General features: G+C 41.3%; 1 protein-coding gene across 3 annotated transcripts in view; it reads left to right on the forward strand.

Moving 5' to 3' along the window:
• The first annotated feature begins 738 nt into the window (after window positions 1-738).
• The window catches only part of cyth1a (cytohesin 1a), a 41,055-nt gene continuing 23,096 nt past the window's right edge, over window positions 739-18,697 (forward strand). The window contains exon 1 of one of the 3 annotated variants that reach the window (XM_085271297.1): window positions 739-1,058. In XM_085271297.1, the coding sequence (XP_085127423.1) occupies window positions 1,040-1,058 (19 nt within the window). In that variant the 5' untranslated portion in view covers window positions 739-1,039. Of the gene's footprint in view, window positions 1,059-5,911; window positions 6,195-15,304; window positions 15,566-18,697 lie in introns of those variants that run through there. The other 2 variants (XM_085271295.1, XM_085271296.1) reach the window with 2 other exon arrangements.

An 18,697-nucleotide genomic window follows, 5' to 3' on the forward strand; every position in this document is an offset into this window, starting at 1 on the left:
ACGCTAATTTCTTTATCTCAGTAAATCATGTTTAGCTCTCTCCTTATTGAAATGTGATTTAAGTAATTTCGAACATGGCATGTTGGGGTCAGACCAGGGGTCCAAGGTTCACAGAGAACGGTCAGAAAAACAGCAAATATTTATGAGTGGAAGAAGTAAGAGGAAAAGGACTGCTTCAAGCTGATAGGAAGGCAACAGTAATTCAAATAACCACTCATTAGCTCCAGAGGAGCATCTTTAATTGCACAACATGTAGAGCATGTTAGCAGATGGACTACAGCAGCAGAAGACCACACCAGGTGCCACTTCTGCACCGTGTTCACTTTATGCCACAAAGGACTATCGTTAGCAGCGGCCACTGAGTTTGTTCTACTCCATCTGTGTTTTTCTCTTGGAAAACAGGGATGAAGTTGCTCTGGTGAGCAACTGAAGTCTATTCATTAGCTCAAAAGGAAGATTTATTTACGTCTTGGAGCTAAAAGAGACTGAATAACGCTCCAATAAACAGAGGATCACCTAAGTCTGTTTTGCTTCTCGCATTACATTTAGTAATTTTCTCATATTTTCACTGGATGTTGTATTTAATGGATTATATGAATAGTTGTATGCACACGTTACAGGGCCCGTCAAATAAGCAGCAAGTTATAAAACCTAGCAGCAGGACATTTAGTAAACTTGAAGCTAAGTTAGAGCGTGACATCACATCTGGGATGGGAGGGGCCAGCATGTGCACCGGCTTTTCTGGAGAGCTACATAACAGCGGAGCAGCCAGGCATCGGCAGCACACACCTCTGAAACGGCAAAAAGAAAGGGACAAACAGAAAAGCAACAAGCTAAGAAAACAAAAAAAAAAAAAGTAAGCTTACGCCTGCTTTCAAGTTGAGAGCTGGGAGGTGAGGCGAAGCCAGAGAAGAGACGAGAAAGGGAGGGAAGGAGGGCGGCAGGTAACGGAGTTGCTGCGGGCGCTTCGAGAGAGACATCCCCGGACAGAGACGCATTCATCAGCCGCAGAAGCAGCAGCAGCATCAGCACCACCGGGATGGAGGGGGAGAATTACGGTTTGTCCTCATCGCACTGTTTCACGCATGTAGCAGACGCTTTGATCCAAAGCCTGACACTGCATGAGCGCATGCTTTTCAGCACTGCCGTAGCGTGTCCGTGTTCCTGCTGTGCCAAGAGATTAAAAAAAAAAATGCAGCCCACTGAGCTATGTCCACACTACTACCTGTCTGTTTGGTGAAAGTGTTAAAAAATGACAACGTGTCACACTTCAAAGTAAGTCCTAGTCCGCAGCAGGCCTGTATGCCGTGTTGTTTTCATCCTACACTTGCCCGTGTTTATGTAGTCTAAGCGCATACACAGGAACAGGAAGAAGGATGCAATCTAAAGCCAGCTTTAAAACAGGTGGTCTCTGTGGTATGCACACATATAAAAAGGTCGACGCAATTAATGATTTAGCATCTCACTGCAGCTATGACAGCAGGGTGACAGCTGTGAAAACAATAATAATAATAATAAATCGGATTTTTACACTCAAAAACAACAGCAGGGAGAAACAGAAAAGTTCCTGCTCTTTTGGGAGTTTACATGATCCGGACTGATTTATTTATAGGATATCAGGCTGGGATCTATTTTGAGGCTGACATAGTTTTTCTTTTCTTTTTTCTTTTTTTTACAGAATGCCTTCTTATACAACTACTTGTGTTGAAAAAAATGTGAGCCATATTTACTGGAAATTCAGCATCATGTCATCAAGTGTATGGTGACATCCCTGATGATGTCAGACCGGGATGAGCTAGCTGGTGGCTCAGCTTAGAATATGATAGAGCCTTCGTCTCAATTATTTAGTAGTTTAGTTTTTTTTTTTTTTTTTTTAGTGAGCTTAATGCATCTCAAAATAGAACCTCCAGCAATGGCCTCATTGCAAAAAATTCTACTGATGCTCTGCTGAAGGGAGAAGGAGGGGGATGATGCTTCTCATCTCTTTTCCAAAAATGAGGGGAAGTTTTAGTCTAATGGAAGTATCACAGCTCCTAACAAAGGAGCAATTGCTATAAAGAGTCCATAGGTGGTGACTTTGGGTAGCCCGTGCAGGGTGTTTTCCTGTCAGCCCCAGAACAGGATAATGATATGCCGTCAGCGACTTCCTATTTGCAAAGGAGCTGAAAGAATCAGTTGGTGATTATGTAATTATCTGCTGAAGTGTGAGGCATAAGAAAAGAGACACGCTGAAGCACCCAGCGCATTCAGATAACACTCTCGCTGTCCCCGACACCTTCTTAGTCAAATCGACAGCTTGAGAATCTGAATGAAGAAGTGCAAAGCATATCATCTCCTCTGTGAGCAAGAAGACGGGAAGCAGATGGAAGTAAAAGTGGAGATGTCGTTTTATTTTGGCACAATTTTTTTCCCCCCACTGCAGTTTATTATTAGTCTGGACTTATATAACAAAACACAACATTCGTCTGGAGGCTGCCTATATTTCTAATGTAATTTGTATAATTTATTGCGTCGTGGCTTCACCTGCGTAGCTGCCTTCTTACATTTACAGCAGGATTATCATTGAAACAGGTTTCTGAACTGTGTTCCAGTGATGTTGCTAGGTGCTGGCGCCCTAAATCAACTACCTGGGGATTCACGAGGCGTGGCTGGGTTTCAAGACTTACTTAAAAGGCTTTGAGCTGCAGGGTGTCAAAATGTTTTTTTTCTTTTGTGTGCACCCCCTCCCATCTACTTGCACCTGTCAGCGCAGTTCGGTTTCTCTTTGCATAATAAAATGTGCACAAAGGAAACAGTGCAACTGCTCATAGGTGTGGTGCGCTGGTGCTCTAGGGTGACAGGTATATGTGGTTTCTGTGGTTATGGGTGTCATCTTTCTCTCTGTCAGTTTGACCTCTCCTCTTTATCTGAGTGATTTCGTCTGAGAAATAGAGATGCTTCTGCTGGTCTTAATGCTGCGTGTGTGTGTGTATTTTTTCTTGTTTTCTCTTTGTAGTTTTTTTCCCTTAAACTGTCACTCTTCAGCCATGTGACACATTTACTCCAGCTCTAAGCTCCTCTCATGTTCAAAGCATACTGACACTGTCACGGAAGCAGCAAACTCTCAGCGGGCTTATGCAGACACAACTTGTTCTTAATAACAAGAAATAAGTAGTTACATAAAAATCACACCAAAGATGCTACAGCTGTTCTACTTTCTTGATCGTGTAATAACTCCAGAAATAAGAAGCGAAATGAATTTAATGGTTTGTTTAATGGGATTTCATTTGCACCGATCAAAAAGAGACGCAGATGAAGAGAAGTGCTCAAAGCTGAGCAACGAGTGCTGCATGTTGCTATTGTGGAGATATTGTGAAGCTCATTCAGCCTGTTCAGGTGTAGAAGCTCTAGCCTTCATATTCACTCTGGTTGTATCAGCAGAGACACTGGCTCTGCCCCCACTCAGCCAGTTATTAGTCACCAGAGGTGATGCTATCATTAGGCTGCCATGTAGGAGTTCCACCAACACAGATCAGGAAGCTTCCTGTAGATTTTATCTTCCACCTGGGAAATGATTGTATCGAAAAAGAAAACACGTTCACCTCCGTAGCTGTCTACTCGTTTACTGATGACTGATTCACATCAGAATCGTGTAATCTTCTGGGGAAGTTATCGGTTTTCTTATTGCAATTTTTACTCATGACTGTTGCACTCAGCCCACATAGATTTCATAGTTAGATTAAATCTGGGTCTGCTAACTCCAGAAGACTTGTAGCCTGCTTGGGGAGGTGAAAATAAGAGTTGTTGTTGCATGCAGTGTCCACATGATGGCATGCCATGCTCAAGGAAGTGGTTCATCTGGGGCCAGTTAAACGCAAAAGGCCTTCATGCTGTACGTGGCAAGACTTACATATCAAAGCAAACTGCTTCAGCTGTTACGAACTGGCTCAATAGCACAACATAAAGTGGAGACTGACACCAGATCTGGTTTTATTTGGTATTATTTTGATTGACTTCAGCTAAAAATGACAGCCCAGAGAGCATGAGGCCAAGAAGTGGCATCCATACTTTGTTGGATGAACACAATAAGCAATTAAGCCTTGACAACACCCAGACTCTTGCACCGTCACTATAAGACAAGTAGGGGTTGGATCGGGTGTGACAGAGTATAGTCGTTAGCCTCCTAGTGGTTTAATCACTTAGGAATGGATGCATTAAATTATTTGTATAATTTAAACTCTTTTGATTTGTTTAGGGAATTCTTTTGCGATGCCATCCTACATATTGCAGAAAAAGTGCAGTTTACTTTGTAATCAATGCATTGCTGTAGATTTTTAGTTTACTCACATATTTGAGGGTCATTAGATGTTTTCTCCCATTTGGGGTTCATGAGGAATCAATCAGTGACTTACCATGTGCCTTTTTGACTAAAGCAATCTAAAGTGTGTTATATAACAAATCAGTATTAGCATTTAAACTGTGACAGTTTGGGCATCTTGGGGATCTCTCTTTGAATGACTGCATTTGCAGCTTAATTGCGTGTTGCACTTGACGTCCTCGTTAGTCCATAATAAACTGCAGTGCAAAAATAATTAATTCAAATGAACTGTTGTCGATTTGGCTAATTGGCTTTTATGAGTTTCATTAGAGCACTTAAAGTTTGCTCTGTGGACTAGAATAGCTCCATAAAAGTTCAGTGGAATACACAGATTTAAACATTTTCAGTGTGTTTGTGTTGTGCTGTCGAGCGAGGGGGGAGGAATATGCATTTAGAAAAAGAAAAAAAAAGAGGCGGAAGATTTGTGCTGACTTCACTGTGTGCCGTTCCTCTGGTGACAGAGCTGTTCTGTCTAGGTGATGTGCAGCTGCAGCATTTAAAGTACCCAGAACTGACTTTGCAGTTCATACAGAGGTCAAGTTGAAGCACTGTGCCCTCAGATAATGAACTAGGCAGTGCTTGTTAGATCATAATGATTTCCATAACCACGAAGCACGTCTTACTTTATTGCATTCCTTATCAAGTCACCCCTATATTGCTTTTCAATGGAAACATGATTGACAGAGCGGGCGGAGTTGAAGGATTAATGAATGACTCGCAGAGAAGGAGTAATTAAGGAGTGACTGACAAGTGGGGTAATGCAGAGTGGCAGGTGACACGAGTTCAAGAGGGAAGCTAATCGTTTGCATTTTGTTCCACGAGAGGAAGCGAGAATCTGAAACAGATCGTTGACGAGCACATTTTCGTTGCTGTTGTTGTTGTTGTGAAACCCATGTGCGTTATACAGCCCCAAAATGCGATCGTGTCACTGCGAATAACCCTCACCGAGTGTGAGAATAATCTAATCAAAACAAATGGCTCACAGTGTTTGGCCCAGGAGCTAGTTATTTCTTCTATCCTGTTGCCAAGCAACAATGAAATCTTGTCTCTTTTTTAAATGCTTTTCAAGCCAAAAACCAAGAGTGACTAAAAGCTAAAAGCAGCAGAGGGTGGAGATGGAAATAAAAATCTGGAGTGGACAAAAAAAAAGCATACTGCTGACTTTCATCTATTTATTTATTTTTGCCATAATTTCCATGAAAACAACAGAACTCCATCCCTTCTTCAAGCGACTTTTCAGATTGGACCAGTCGTACGCGGTTGCTGCAGCAGTCGCAGATACGTTAATATATTTTGTGTGCAGCCTGTCAAGAATTAGTATGTGAGGTAGCTAGTGGGAGAGAAAGAGAAAGGGAGAGAGAGGGAGCAGAGGAGGATAAGAGCGAGGTTCAGATACCAACGGAAAAGGGGAACGGGGGAGAAAGCAGAAGTGATTTTAGCATCCGATAGCAAGTTGCACATTCTCAACAAAGGGGAAGAGAAAGTAGGTTAGTGTAAGACATTGGCCGAGGAGCGTCATCCAACTTGGGGTGGGGGGGGATTAGGTGAAGCAAAGTGACACAGTGCAGGATCTTACAGTTGGAATCCTTCCATGGAGGGAACAGCTGGGAGCAAGGAGTGACAGGTGCACTGGGGAGACTGGGATCTTCACAACTTTTCTTTCACATCACAGTCATAAGGAGGGAGGAACTCAGGACGATACACAGCTGCAGTCTGAGACATACACTCAGATACGGAGATTAACACGCCGGAGCTATGGGGACAGTCGGTGAACTATGTGTGTCCAGTTTTCAGACCTTCTTGTGCCCTGCTGTGAAGCCACTCGAGGAAGCTCCAGGTAAAGTAAAAGTTGTTTTCAGGAAGATCATTTTTCATTTTGCTGGCTTTTGGCATCATTACTATAAACCTACAGTGTTGAAACTATCACGAGCATTTGTTTTTTGAATGTGTTTTCAACCTGTGAGCGTGGTCATGTGTGCTTCTGTGACCACTGGCACGAACACATGACTAAACCAGAGATGAAAACAAACAGTCGGACAGAAATAGAAGGAGCTTCTCGAGGCTCAGGGAGGCTCTCATTTAGCACAGCTTAAACCTCTGCCCTGTGCGTGCACGCACTCTAATAGAGCGTGAGCTAATGTTATTACTCACTCAGCTGATCGAATCTGCAGCAGGGCTGCCTCCTTCTTGATGACTTCACATTCCTTTTTCACACATGTACATAAAATCCTTATGTTGGCCGACAACATGTGAAATCTCAGCTTGCGAGCCAGACTTTCTCAGCTCTGCCAAAGACTTGTGTTTCCGTCCTTTAACAAAGAGGACTGGCAGTGTTGTGCTTACTGGTGATCGCCTCCTAAAGCTGGGTAAAATGAATTTTCTGTGTTTCTCGGTTTAATTACACACAGAGAGACACAGATTAAGATGTTGGTTTCTTTAGAAGTTTGCTACTCACCATCTGGACAGCGATGGAGCTGATGTGCGCGTGTTTGTTGTTTTGGATTGGTTGCTAAGCGCCGCGATGACATTGCACTGCAGGATGGTGTGCAGGTTCCCATTGGGGGTGTTTAAACTGCGTGTTGACATGACTTAAAAAGCTTTGTTGGGTGGCAGTGAATCAGCTGACTTTGTGCGAAGCATGTGGAAGCGTTGCTGCCTCAGTCATTTCAAAATATCCACATCAGCACCAGGGCTCTGCCTGTCGATTTGGATATTCAACGAGGAAGTAATCTGGATTGTTCTGGTACTAAATGTGATGACAGCAGACTTTTGCTCATTTTATTTTATTTTTTGTCAGGCCAACAGAACTGAATGGCATGTTGGGTGTTTCTAGTCACTTAGATAAAACACTGGCTTGCATTTGTACATTCAGCCTTCCCTGCAATTTGTGGGCAGCGTATTACCAAAGCTGCCAACTGCCTGCCTTGTGTCACGTTTTTTGATTAAACGGCAATAAAACGAAGTTTGTGTTGTGATGGCAACCGTTAAGAGTTTGGGCCACTTGTGATGTAATGACATTGGCTGATACTGTTAGTGTTGGTATTTCTGCTTTTAATGGTGAATCACGAATGACTCATGTGTGTCTCATCCAACTGTTGTTAGGCAAGTTCACGTTGTGTCATCTAAGCTATCACTGTAAACCACTCCTGAAATAAGTTGGGGAATTATTTGATTTCTGTACTTGCGTACAAATTGCATCACATTTCGCTGTTATGACATCTCAGTAGGAAATGGTGTACTTTTATCTGGTGGCTTTACTCTCTTGCACACACAACATATAAAGCTCTTAAAAACTGCTTGACGGAAACTATAATTTATCTACTGACTCACTGGTCACATTGTCAGTTAAACCTTTCTAGTACTGGGTTACACTCCTTTTACCTTCACAGTTCAACAAGTTGCTTGGAACATTCCTCAGAGTTTTGGTCCACATTGAAATCACGGCATCACAAAGTTGATGTAGATTTATCAGCTGCACATCCATGATGCGCATCTGCCATTCCACTGCATCCCAAAGGTGCTGTATTGGAATGAGATCTGGTGATTGTGGAGTTCATTTGAATACAGTGAACTCAATGTCATGTTTAAGATGATTTGAGTTTTGTGACACGAAGCCGCCATCAGAAAATGGTACACTGCGGTCATAAAGGGATGGACACGGTCAGCAGCAACAACACTCAGGTAGATGGTGTTTAGATGATGCTTTGTTGGTACCAAGTGGTCCAAAGTGTGCCAAGAAAATATTTCCCGGACCATTAAACCCCGGTTGATGGAGCTACTACTACCTGCCTGAAAGAAGGCAGGATGGATCCATGTTTTCATGTTGTTTACTCTAACTCCTGACCGCACCATTCAAAGGTTGCAGTGAAAATGGAGACTCATTAGACCAAGCAACATTTTTCCAGTCTTCTGTTTTCCAAACATGCTGCCCATGCAAATTGTAGCCACAGTTTTCTTTTTTTTTAACTGAAAGGAATATCACCTGGTGTGGTCTTCTGTTGTTGTGGCTTGAATCAGTCCATTCTCCTCTGACCTCTGACATCAGCAAGGCATTTTGACCCAGAGAACTGCCACTCGACAAATGGCTGTGTATCTAACAGGTGTATCTAAGAAAGTGGTTAATGAGTGTATTCTGCCCACAATAACTGTTTACATCAGATTTTTCTAATAAGACATGTTAATAATACTTAATGCTTTTATTTAAGAGGAGAATGTATATTGAAATTAAACTAGTCTTGTCTTTTGAAGAAGTAAAAAGAAATTACTTCCTTCTTAGTCTGTTCTCATGTAGTAATATCAGACTCCAAAGTAAATACAGACTTTTATTTTATCATTTATTTTCTTCAGTTCCCTTTTGCATCTAAATTACTGAGTCACACGCACACTGTTTTGCACCTTTCACAATGTAATTGTTATTGTTAACCAAACGCTCACAGTGACAGTCACTGTGAGTCGGCATGCTTAAATAATCATCATAGCCCACAGAATGACAGCGATCCCAAGTACTGTGTTGTTTATAGAAGACATGATAGAAATTTTCTCCGAGTGATATCAGCACAGCTCCATCAGTCATCTGTGCAGAGAGCCAGGTGTGCCCCGGATTTGCCGAGGCTCTCTGACGCGGAAATTACTCTCGTGGGCTCCAGGGACAGCTGAGGACACACTGATCTGTGCGAAAGCACAACAAGGCCGTCAGCAACAGCGTGTGTTTGAGAATATTTGCCCTATCAGCTTGTTATATATGAGACTGTAGTGATGGCAGCAGTTACCAGCCTTTTTTGGTTTGGGAGCCTTACACTGTACTGTTATCTATTTTAACAGCTTTTATATCAGTTTATTATTGATTATTAAAATAATGAGATATTTCACAAGTCAGATAAAATCAATAGTTTTTTTGACGGAAAAAAAAGGTACAATGAACAACATCCAGAACCACTACAGGTTGAGCTCTTTTTGAGCTAGAGCTATAAATGCTGTCATCAGCCACTTCATTAGGTACACCTATTCAGCTGTTTGTTAACACAAATATCTAATCAGCCAATCACATGGCAGCCACTCGGTGCATATAGGCCCTGTTTCAGGCAGGCAGCAGTGTAATGGTGCAAAATGTTCTTGGTACGCGTTGGAGGACTTAGTACCAGTTGAGCATCTTTTAAATACCACAGCCTAGAAACACAAGTAATGCTGTCCATCCATGTCCATCCCTTTATGACCCCAGTGTACCCACCTTCTGATGGCTGCTTCCAATAGGATAACGCGCAATGTCACAAAATTCACATCATGTACAGTTCACTGCACTCAAATGGCATCCACAGTCACCAGATCTCAGTCTAATAGAGCACCCGGAGGATGTGGTGGACAGGATATTCTCAGCCGACAAATGTGCAGCAACCGCGTGATGCTATCATATCTATATGGATTAATATCTGTGAGGAGTGTTTCCAGTGTTTGTTAAATCTGTGTGAAAAAGAAATAAGGCATTTCTGGAAGCAAAAGCATGGGTTGCACAGAGTACCCAATAAAGTGTCCTGTGAGTGTTTATGCTGAATGAGTTTGACAGTGAGAAGTCTGACAGGAAGTTCCTTCAGGGAAGAGTGTATGAAAACATAGAGAGACTCACAAAACCTAACTAAGTGGGTTCCTTTTGGTGTTATGGGAGGATATGTCTCAAGATATTTTTTATGTCTTGATAAATGCTCTAGGAAAGAACAAGCAACGGATAGGACAGTAAAGAATTGATGTTCATAATTGTGCTATTTTGGCTATATCTGACATGACCGTCAGTTTTCACCTTTAACGCTAACTGCTTAGCAGCATGCACCTGCTGCCCTCGATCTTTTAGTTTTTATGACTCAGATAGAATCCTGTTTATAAAGAGCAAAATGTATATTTAGTTATTTCTCTGGAGTGCTTATTAGTCAAACTCATGAATTTTTCAGCAAAGATAAGCAGTCGCTTTGTCACCGTGTGCCATCTCTTGTTGGGGTCACCATGTAAATGTCAAAACTTTGTGCGGTGCAGAACGCTGCACGACTAGCATGAGATGAGTACGTTTTCTTATGCAAACAGGTTCTCAACTGTCATGTTTTATCAGAAGCTCTGGAAATTTTGCATGCTCCTCCTGAAACAGTTTCTGGCAGCAGTATTACTGCGTGTAGGTGGGTCCTGCTGTAAGCTGTGTAGAGTTCTCTATTTTAATTGCAAATTGATTGGCCGCCCACAGAGTTCTTTCTGACATGCAAACATCAGAAAAATAGCACCAGAGTTAGATGTATTCTGCTTTTTTTTTTTTTTTTTTTGTTTTGCACATGACTCATGTCAGTAATTAATCGTTCAGTCCTGAATTCCGTCTAACCCAGAAAATTACAGAGTGCATAGAACCAAAGGTCTCATTACCTGTGATTGCACCTGTAAAAGGAAAGCAGTGGTTTCAAAGTCAACTTGTGCAGTGACTCATGCGTCGAGCAGCAGATCAGCAGAGCCATGTCTAATGCCAAAGAATATTTGCCGTGCAGGTTTGTAATTGTCGTGGTGGCAGAACCATTTTTCATGCCTTGTTTCGAGCTCGTCTGTGGATATTAACCTCCTGTTTCTCAATAAACCTCCTGTTTGCATGTTTTGTAAGTTAGAAAAAAGCAACATGACTCTGTACAGTGACCCAACTTCAATATGACGCAGTGTAGTTAATTTTGAAATGCTTTTGGTTGAAATCATTGCTGTTTGATAATAAAGATAAATTTCTCTAAAATTTTCCTTTGTGGGTTTCTTTCTCCCCTCCTGCAGCTGTAATTAATACAAATGATCAGCAGGAGTCACTCTTGGTACCTTTTGTCTTAATGATGGGGATTATTTTCTCTCACACAGCAATTTTCCATCTAATTCAGGCAATTTAAAGCCTAAAATAAAGATGTATTTTTAGTTCAGGAGCTGCCAGGATATTGTTTTGACTCTGTGGTTTCACTTATAATAGCCCCGGCACACCCACAACCGATTTTACACATATATACACACACAGAAACACAAAAAGCAAAACATTATTTTGCTTTCCAACTTCTGTGTTTTTGAAGACTTTTTTTGATGTTTGAAAACGTATTGCATCAGTGTTTCTTGGATTAGGAGGCTATATTTTTATGGCAAGCCTGCCTTATAAACTAGGACTTTGGTTTTGGGCCTCTTCCAGGGAGTCGCAAATTGTAGTTTTTGTGAAGTGGAGTGTTTTGGAGCTCGGTCAGACATAAAATAAAATTCGCCCCTCTGTTGGAATTATCTTGACAATCGTTTTCTTTCACATCCTGCAACCTTGATTCATATTTTGAAATCACTACTTACGAAACTTTATATGGTGTCGCTGAATACTAAAAACCTGGTAGTGACCTGCACATCAGTAATGAGTGCTAATGATCGAAGTCAAAACATTCAATCATGTGTTCATTACACTCAGCTGAGGGCACCTTTTAAAACCACAAGCTTTTTTGAGACTCGCACTTGCAATCACACCTGAAATCCACATTCTTAACATAGCACCGTAAGACTGAACAACAGCTATTTCACAATACGAGCCAGACTTGTGTGAGGTCAGAACATTCCTAGAGGCTAGAGAGCTACAGTCACCTTATGTAGACTTAGAGGGTGATACCAGAAAGCTGTCAGAAAAAGCTTTGCTACAAATCCAACACAGCCTGATTTATATATAATGTGTCCTGCATGTACATCTTGCAAAATGCTGCATAAAATGTAATCTTATGCCTGCAGCAATAACGCATGCGTGGGATATCTAGAAGTTATAAATAATTAAGCAGTGTTAAAGTAAATGTTTACCTTTGCTGTAGCAGCACTGTTACAGACACCATGCAGTTTCTTGGACAAAGCCAACAACTTCACACAAACTTACTGACATGAAGACAAATTAATATTGTCTTGTGGTCTTCATACATACATGCTCTAAATAATATATGAATAAAATTGTAATAAAAAGATATCCTCAGTAAATGTGTCATATCATCAACACCAATTCATATAAATCTTATTGCATTTACTGGAAAATAATATTGCGTTACACAGGTAAACCTAGTTTCCCCATTTGGTTGTGGCTGACCTCATAGTTGAGACTTTTATAGGTCATAGTTAAAGGTTTTGCGGTAATGGTATTTTAATTTTAAAACTGAAAAAAAGAACTAACGTCCTACAGATTCTAAGACGAGCAGACCTTTGTCTATTTGAGGAATTTCTCTTTTCCTTTGAAACTCAAAATCTGCTGCACCTTTTAGCACAGTCTTTATTCTTTTTTTGGTCTTGATTTAAAGTTTGCATAAATCCTCCATTTATCTGCTGATCCGTTCTACTTTAGCTCGTTCAGGAAGCTGTGGATAACTGTAATCTTCATGTGTCTATGTCATCTCATAATCTTTTCATTTAAAGGTCAGGCAGCTGCCTGTGTGCTCTTGTTCTGGGTCCTTGAGCACAGATTTACAGCATTGCTTGGGGGAATGGATGCACTTCTAACAATGAGTTGAAACTTTGTGTGTACGGGGGTCGCTACACACAGGCTGCATTGTCAGCTGTTGAGTTTGCGCGACACAGCTGAAGCATTCATGGGTCACAGAATGAAGTTGAGATCCCCCCTAAATGAAGATTCAGTGCAGACTGTAGCACTTTACCGTAGTCTTCTTAGTAGCTGTGTCCTGATTCCTGGGTCGGTGCTCAGAATCTTTTTAAAATGCAGCTGGACAGCTCATACACATTTTTCTACCGTACGTCAGATAAACAAAACAGATGAGCTGTTTTCTCCCCTTACCTGGCCTCTGTCATTGGCTGTGAGTGGAGCATTCCTCTTGGCTCTCAGGTATTCATCAACAGGCAAGGACAGGCTCAATCCTCTGCTATCTGACAGCAGTATGGCTGTGCAGGTGTTACACAAACAGAAGACTAATTTACTCACTTTCAACAGGGGGCTGTAAATCCCTCATAGTTTCCTTAAAAAATGCCGCCAAGAAATATCTCTCTACTAGGAAAAAACGACCTTTCAACAAACCTTTGATCAGCCTTTGATCACAGGGGGGGGAAAAGGTGAAGGTCATGACATCAAAACTGTAAAGCTGCATTAGGCACAAACATTCTGGTGAGTATCACCAAGATGTAGCCAAACCTGTTTCATCGTTACTGGTAGGCCCCTGCATTGTTGTGGTGTAATCATAAGAGTGCAATGAAAATCAGCTGTTTTTCAGAATCACTCAATCATCCCCAATAATAATAATAACAACAACAACAACAACAAAAGATTATACAGGATAATGTGGGAAATAAATCCAGAGCCATTAAAGCACTAGACTGAAACATTTTGATTTATTTGTTTATTTATTGCAATAATATCATGTGAGAATAGGCTGTGCAGCGAGTTTGAATATCCAACAGGTGTTCACAAGTGTTTGTCTGTGCAGGTGTTGTTGCTATTTTTTAAAAGAACGGTTTAACATTTGTTTCTGAGGTAAACGTTTGACTGCACACACACGTCTACTCTCGGCGGATGTGGTGAATCAAAAGCCTTAAAAAGAGCAAGATCAGCAGCAGTAAACTGCTCTGCCTCGGTGAGTCTAACTCACTCCCTGCCCCCACTCAAACCCCAACACATGTGTGTGTGTGCGTGTGTGGGAGAGAGCCGAAGGCAACAGGGTGGCAACACAGTGGGGCAGACGCGTCATAGGGCACGTTCGCTGCGCTCTAATCAGTTTGCATAATCAGGAGACGGAGATAGGCAACGAATTCCTTTCAAAATAAGAGTCTCACTTACAATTACAAAGTCCAGTATATGAACTACTGACACCTACCTTACTTTTTGTAAGTAAGTAAAATTTATTTATATAGCACTTTTCACACATAAAAATCACACAGTGCTTCACAATAAAGAGAAAGAAAATGAAAAAGAATGGAAATACAGCAAATAACAATGTAAAACAGTAAAATACAACATAAAACAATAAATTAGTTGAAATCTAGTCTTCAGGGTTAGAAAGGCCCGATCTCCATGAGTTTTAAATCCAGCGCGTGGGGCCACCAGCAGTCTCTGAGCTGATGACCTTAGAGCTTGGAAAGATGAATGTGGTTTCAGCAGGTCAGATATATACTGGGGAGCTTGACCATGTAGGGCCCTAAAGGTTAAAACTAAGTCTGAAGACTATGCAAAGCTAATTTGTTAAAACAAGTAAAAAGACCAATGCAGTAATCCAAACGGGAAGTCGTTTATGCTGAAGAACTGAATCATTTAAAAATGTAATATGTACATTATATATTTATATGCACATGTATATATTTATATATTTGTTTATTTTTTCTCATCTACTCACTGGCATCGTAAAGACACAAATCAAAACTGTTGTATAAAACATAAACCTGTAGGATCCTGCAGGATAAGCCTAATTTGAAAAAAAAAAAAGAAGAAAGTTATGTGCTGAAAGTTATGGTCTGATTATACCAGCACCAACACATATGCAAACAGGAGTTTTGAGCTCTGTAAATTGGTATACCTCTCCAAGTTTATGTGGCAATGCTGCAGGGCAATTCCAAACTAATAACTGACAGTTATTCTTTGAAATTATTTGGATGTGAGGATGACGGGGATTTAGCCAGTTGAATGCTTGTTTGGGTGCCACAATGTCTTGAGTCAGTCTCATTATACACCTCAATATTCAAATCAATATAAAGTTCTTGTAATTTAAGAGTAGTGTTTTCTTGAATTTATATTAAGTTTTGTACTGTCCTGAAGATAACTGGTTTGGCTAATGGTGCCTTTATGAATACCAAATCACAGAAAGAGTCGAAACAACAAAAATTTGTAACTGTGTAATCCAAATAAAGTTTTTTGTAAACATTCTTTAAAACGTGTTTTAATTTGAAAGGCACAACCGGAAGCGCTCCTCTGTGCCAAGCCTGCTCCTCTTGCTACTTTCTCGCTCTCAGGAGCAAAAGCTGGTTGGTCAAAGTCCGTCACTTCAAACCACTCCCTTGAGTCGTGGACCGAAACAGTCTTGTTTTAGGCTAGAAGTCAATCCTCGGAGTAACTTTTAACTCGCCAATTGAGAGTTGAAAAGCCAATAAAGCTGTCGTTAATTGTATTCGGCGAAAGGTTTGACTCTCGGAAATCTTCTAGAAACTTTTCGGACTCGAAACCTTGAGGCACAGACATCATGGTGTTAAAGTCGGAAGACGGCGTAGGTGAGTGAGCTACTCAGGGAGAGACGTTTTACTTCGTGTGAAAGTAATTTAAATGGCACCACATGGCCTTTAAAATATACATATATATATCAGAGATAATAACTTGACGGTATGAAAATGGAAAATCTCAGTGGACTGTAACTGTCCTTGGCGACATTGTTTATTCTCCTATTGTTGCTTTGCTGCTTGTGTAAGCGCGGCACTTTTCTGAGCCTTATATAGCAAATAAAAAATATGTATACACAATCATTTGGGGTTTTTTTTAAAGTCTATTTTTGTTTATCCATATCATATTGACTGATCCTTGTCTACAAAATTCAGCACATTACCACATATTTGTACACTAAATCAAAGAGCTGGCTGTATTTTCACATTTAGTTTTGAGCAGTGCTGGTGTCAACATTATCAAGCACTTTAGTAGTAACACTCTGTAGACTTAATGCAGACTCTAACACGGTCAGAGTAAATATCGTCGGTGTCATTTTTCACTGAATACTCAGCAACAGGTGTGAGAGCAGACCGCGCACTCCTCCAGCAAGCTTTACATGAGTCATACTTCATCATTCCAGCCTTTGGATGGGCCACCTTTAGTTGAAATTATGCCAGAGAAGCCTTGCTAACTGTTGCAAATTACATTTGTGGCTGTAATTCCTTTACATCAGTTTGATGATGTGCAGTCATAATGAGCCAGTGTGCAGCCTTTGGTGTGAGACAGAAAGCCTTTGTTGCTGAGCATCATTCTTTCATCTTTTCTCTTTGACTTGGTTAGCCTGGCAGCATTAATCAGGAACTTTGCCTTGCGTCACTAATAATCCTGTTAGAGAACAGTGGCTGATCCTGTTATATGCTGCTGCTCCTTTATTGTTCTTGGGAACTTGCACACTTTGCCCCCCTCTCTCTTTTCCTTCCATAGCCTTGGCTGAACCTGGCTGGCACACACAGCTGCATTGTTTTTTGGAGGCAGCGAGGTGAGCGAGAGGTCCATTCGATTCCTTTTGAGTCCATTTGTCTCTGCCACTTAGCGGTGGGTGGTCTGGGAAATTAAAGTAGTTGTCACTAATGGTTCCCTAATGAGTGGCGCTGAGAGCTCTAATGGGGCCTCTGGTACAGTGTACCCTCCCTGGCACTAATGCCCCCGTGGTTTGATAATCGTCATCATCTCGCCATAATCATATTTTAGCTCTCTTTCTGCATCAGTTGCAGCGCTCCTTTCCACTCAGACCATCGTTCACTCTGCGTTGTTGGTGCTGAAATGGAAAATGTGTTTAGAGCAGAGAGCACTAGTGAGGTGTTGTTGAAAGTCTGTTTGGTAGCTCAGCAGCACTTGGTTGGCTGTTTTCGCTGATGTTGATAGTGATCTCGCAACTGAAAGAGGAGAGAAAATGAAGGGTGTGCAGATTTAAAACTATGACCTGTCACATTAATATTGCAATGGTTTCATGAGAGTCTGTGCTGAACAAACTTTTTTTTTTCTTTCTAATTAGTCAAGGCAAGGGGGGGGGGGGGAGTTTGTTTTGGATTGTCATTTACCTGCATTGTTATTATGGTCAACTACAACTGACTTTCTATTTGGTACTGGGCTTGGTCTTCATGTGACATCATGTGACGCACATCATGATTTCGTAACGTCACGATGGCGAGCTATGATTAGTTGGGGAAGTCTGTCATGTCTTGCGGTCAGGTCATTATTATAATCCCAGATAAATGAAGTCCAAGTCTTTCTGGCCAAGCATTTCAGCTATCGTAGTTTACATTTATTAATCATAAATTGAGCTCCTTTTAAAAATTTCGCAGATTAATCAAGAAAAGTATTGTGTTCTTGTCCACATTTCGTGACATCTTGTCATGATGCTGAGAGTGCAGATAAGGGTGTAGCAAGACTTGAACTGCTGTTTTCACTTCCTTCTCGGTTTCTCAGAAAGAAATGTGTCAAGTTCTCTTTTTTTTTTCCTTTATTCTTTCTCTAGGAGTGGAAATCACACTGCAATCTCAAAGCTTAGCAGTTTGTTATTCCTCACCTCTCTCAAAGTTACTGACTTTTAGTGACACTCAGCTTCGTCTGCAACAGGTAGAGACATGCCTGGAGTTGCTGTCTTATTACGGGAAGGGGAGGAAAAAAAAGTCTGACTTCTGCTGGTAATGTGAAAGAATCCAAAATGGCGGCTGGGAGGAACTTCTTGATAGATGCCTTTTTAAAGGAGTATGCTGATTTGCCAATCAAGCAGCTGTGCAGCAGCTCAGGATTTGAGCTGTGCATACTTGGTCTACTCCTGGTGTTTCTCCACTGTTCAGAGCACAGTGAACCAATGCCTATTTTATTCCCTTCCCAACAGGATGGGAGGGTTTCGCCGCAGTTTTCACTCCTCCGCCGATCTGTTAGAGCAGCTCCCAAACAGGAAACTAAGGGTTTGATGATATGCTTGGCAGGAAGAGGCATCCTACAATTTGTGTGATGGGTCCATTTTTTCACTCTTCTACAGCAGAAAAAGCAACACTGAGGCAAAAATAAAGGTGCTAAAAGATAAAGATTTTTGGCTCTTCCAGCTTTTCCACCACATGTTTTTCAGAACGTGTGTGTTATACTGGGAAGGCAGGATGTTGTTAGTGGGAAAGCCCTGATTAGAATCAAGGCTAACGGCATCAGAGGACAAAGGCATGTATTGTGGGAAGAAATAGCACTTCCGCTTTTGAGGGAAAACACAGAGTTGCCTCCTCGGTTGCTTCTAAAAACAAGTTAATGTCAATAAAACAGAGCAGGGATTATGTAAAAAAAAGCTCATCTTTTGTGTTTGCTACCGTGGATTATGTCTATGTATGTGCATGCAGCTGCTATGCTGCTGTTGGGCACTCTGCATGTTTGCTTTACACTGAATCTGACGCTGACACAGTGTGTAGGGTGGCAGGCCTTGCTATACATTCTTCAGGCTCAGTTCCCACCCCCTCACATCCTTGGGTCTCTACATTCCTGCACAGCAGCGTCAACAAAGCTAGCCAACCCACTGTGAACTATGTCTGGGCTGTCAGGGGAGTGACGGGGTCGTTTCTGTTTGACCAGTCTTCTTTTGCGATGGCATTGACTTTTTAATGTGCCTTTTTAAAGGGTGTAAAACATCTTCTCTTAACACAAAAACT

This window comes from Mchenga conophoros, linkage group LG4 (assembly GCF_057382185.1).
Source record: "Mchenga conophoros isolate Kocher_MC1m ecotype Shallow Benthic linkage group LG4, M_conophoros_male_GT1.1, whole genome shotgun sequence".
NCBI lineage: Eukaryota > Metazoa > Chordata > Actinopteri > Cichliformes > Cichlidae > Mchenga > Mchenga conophoros.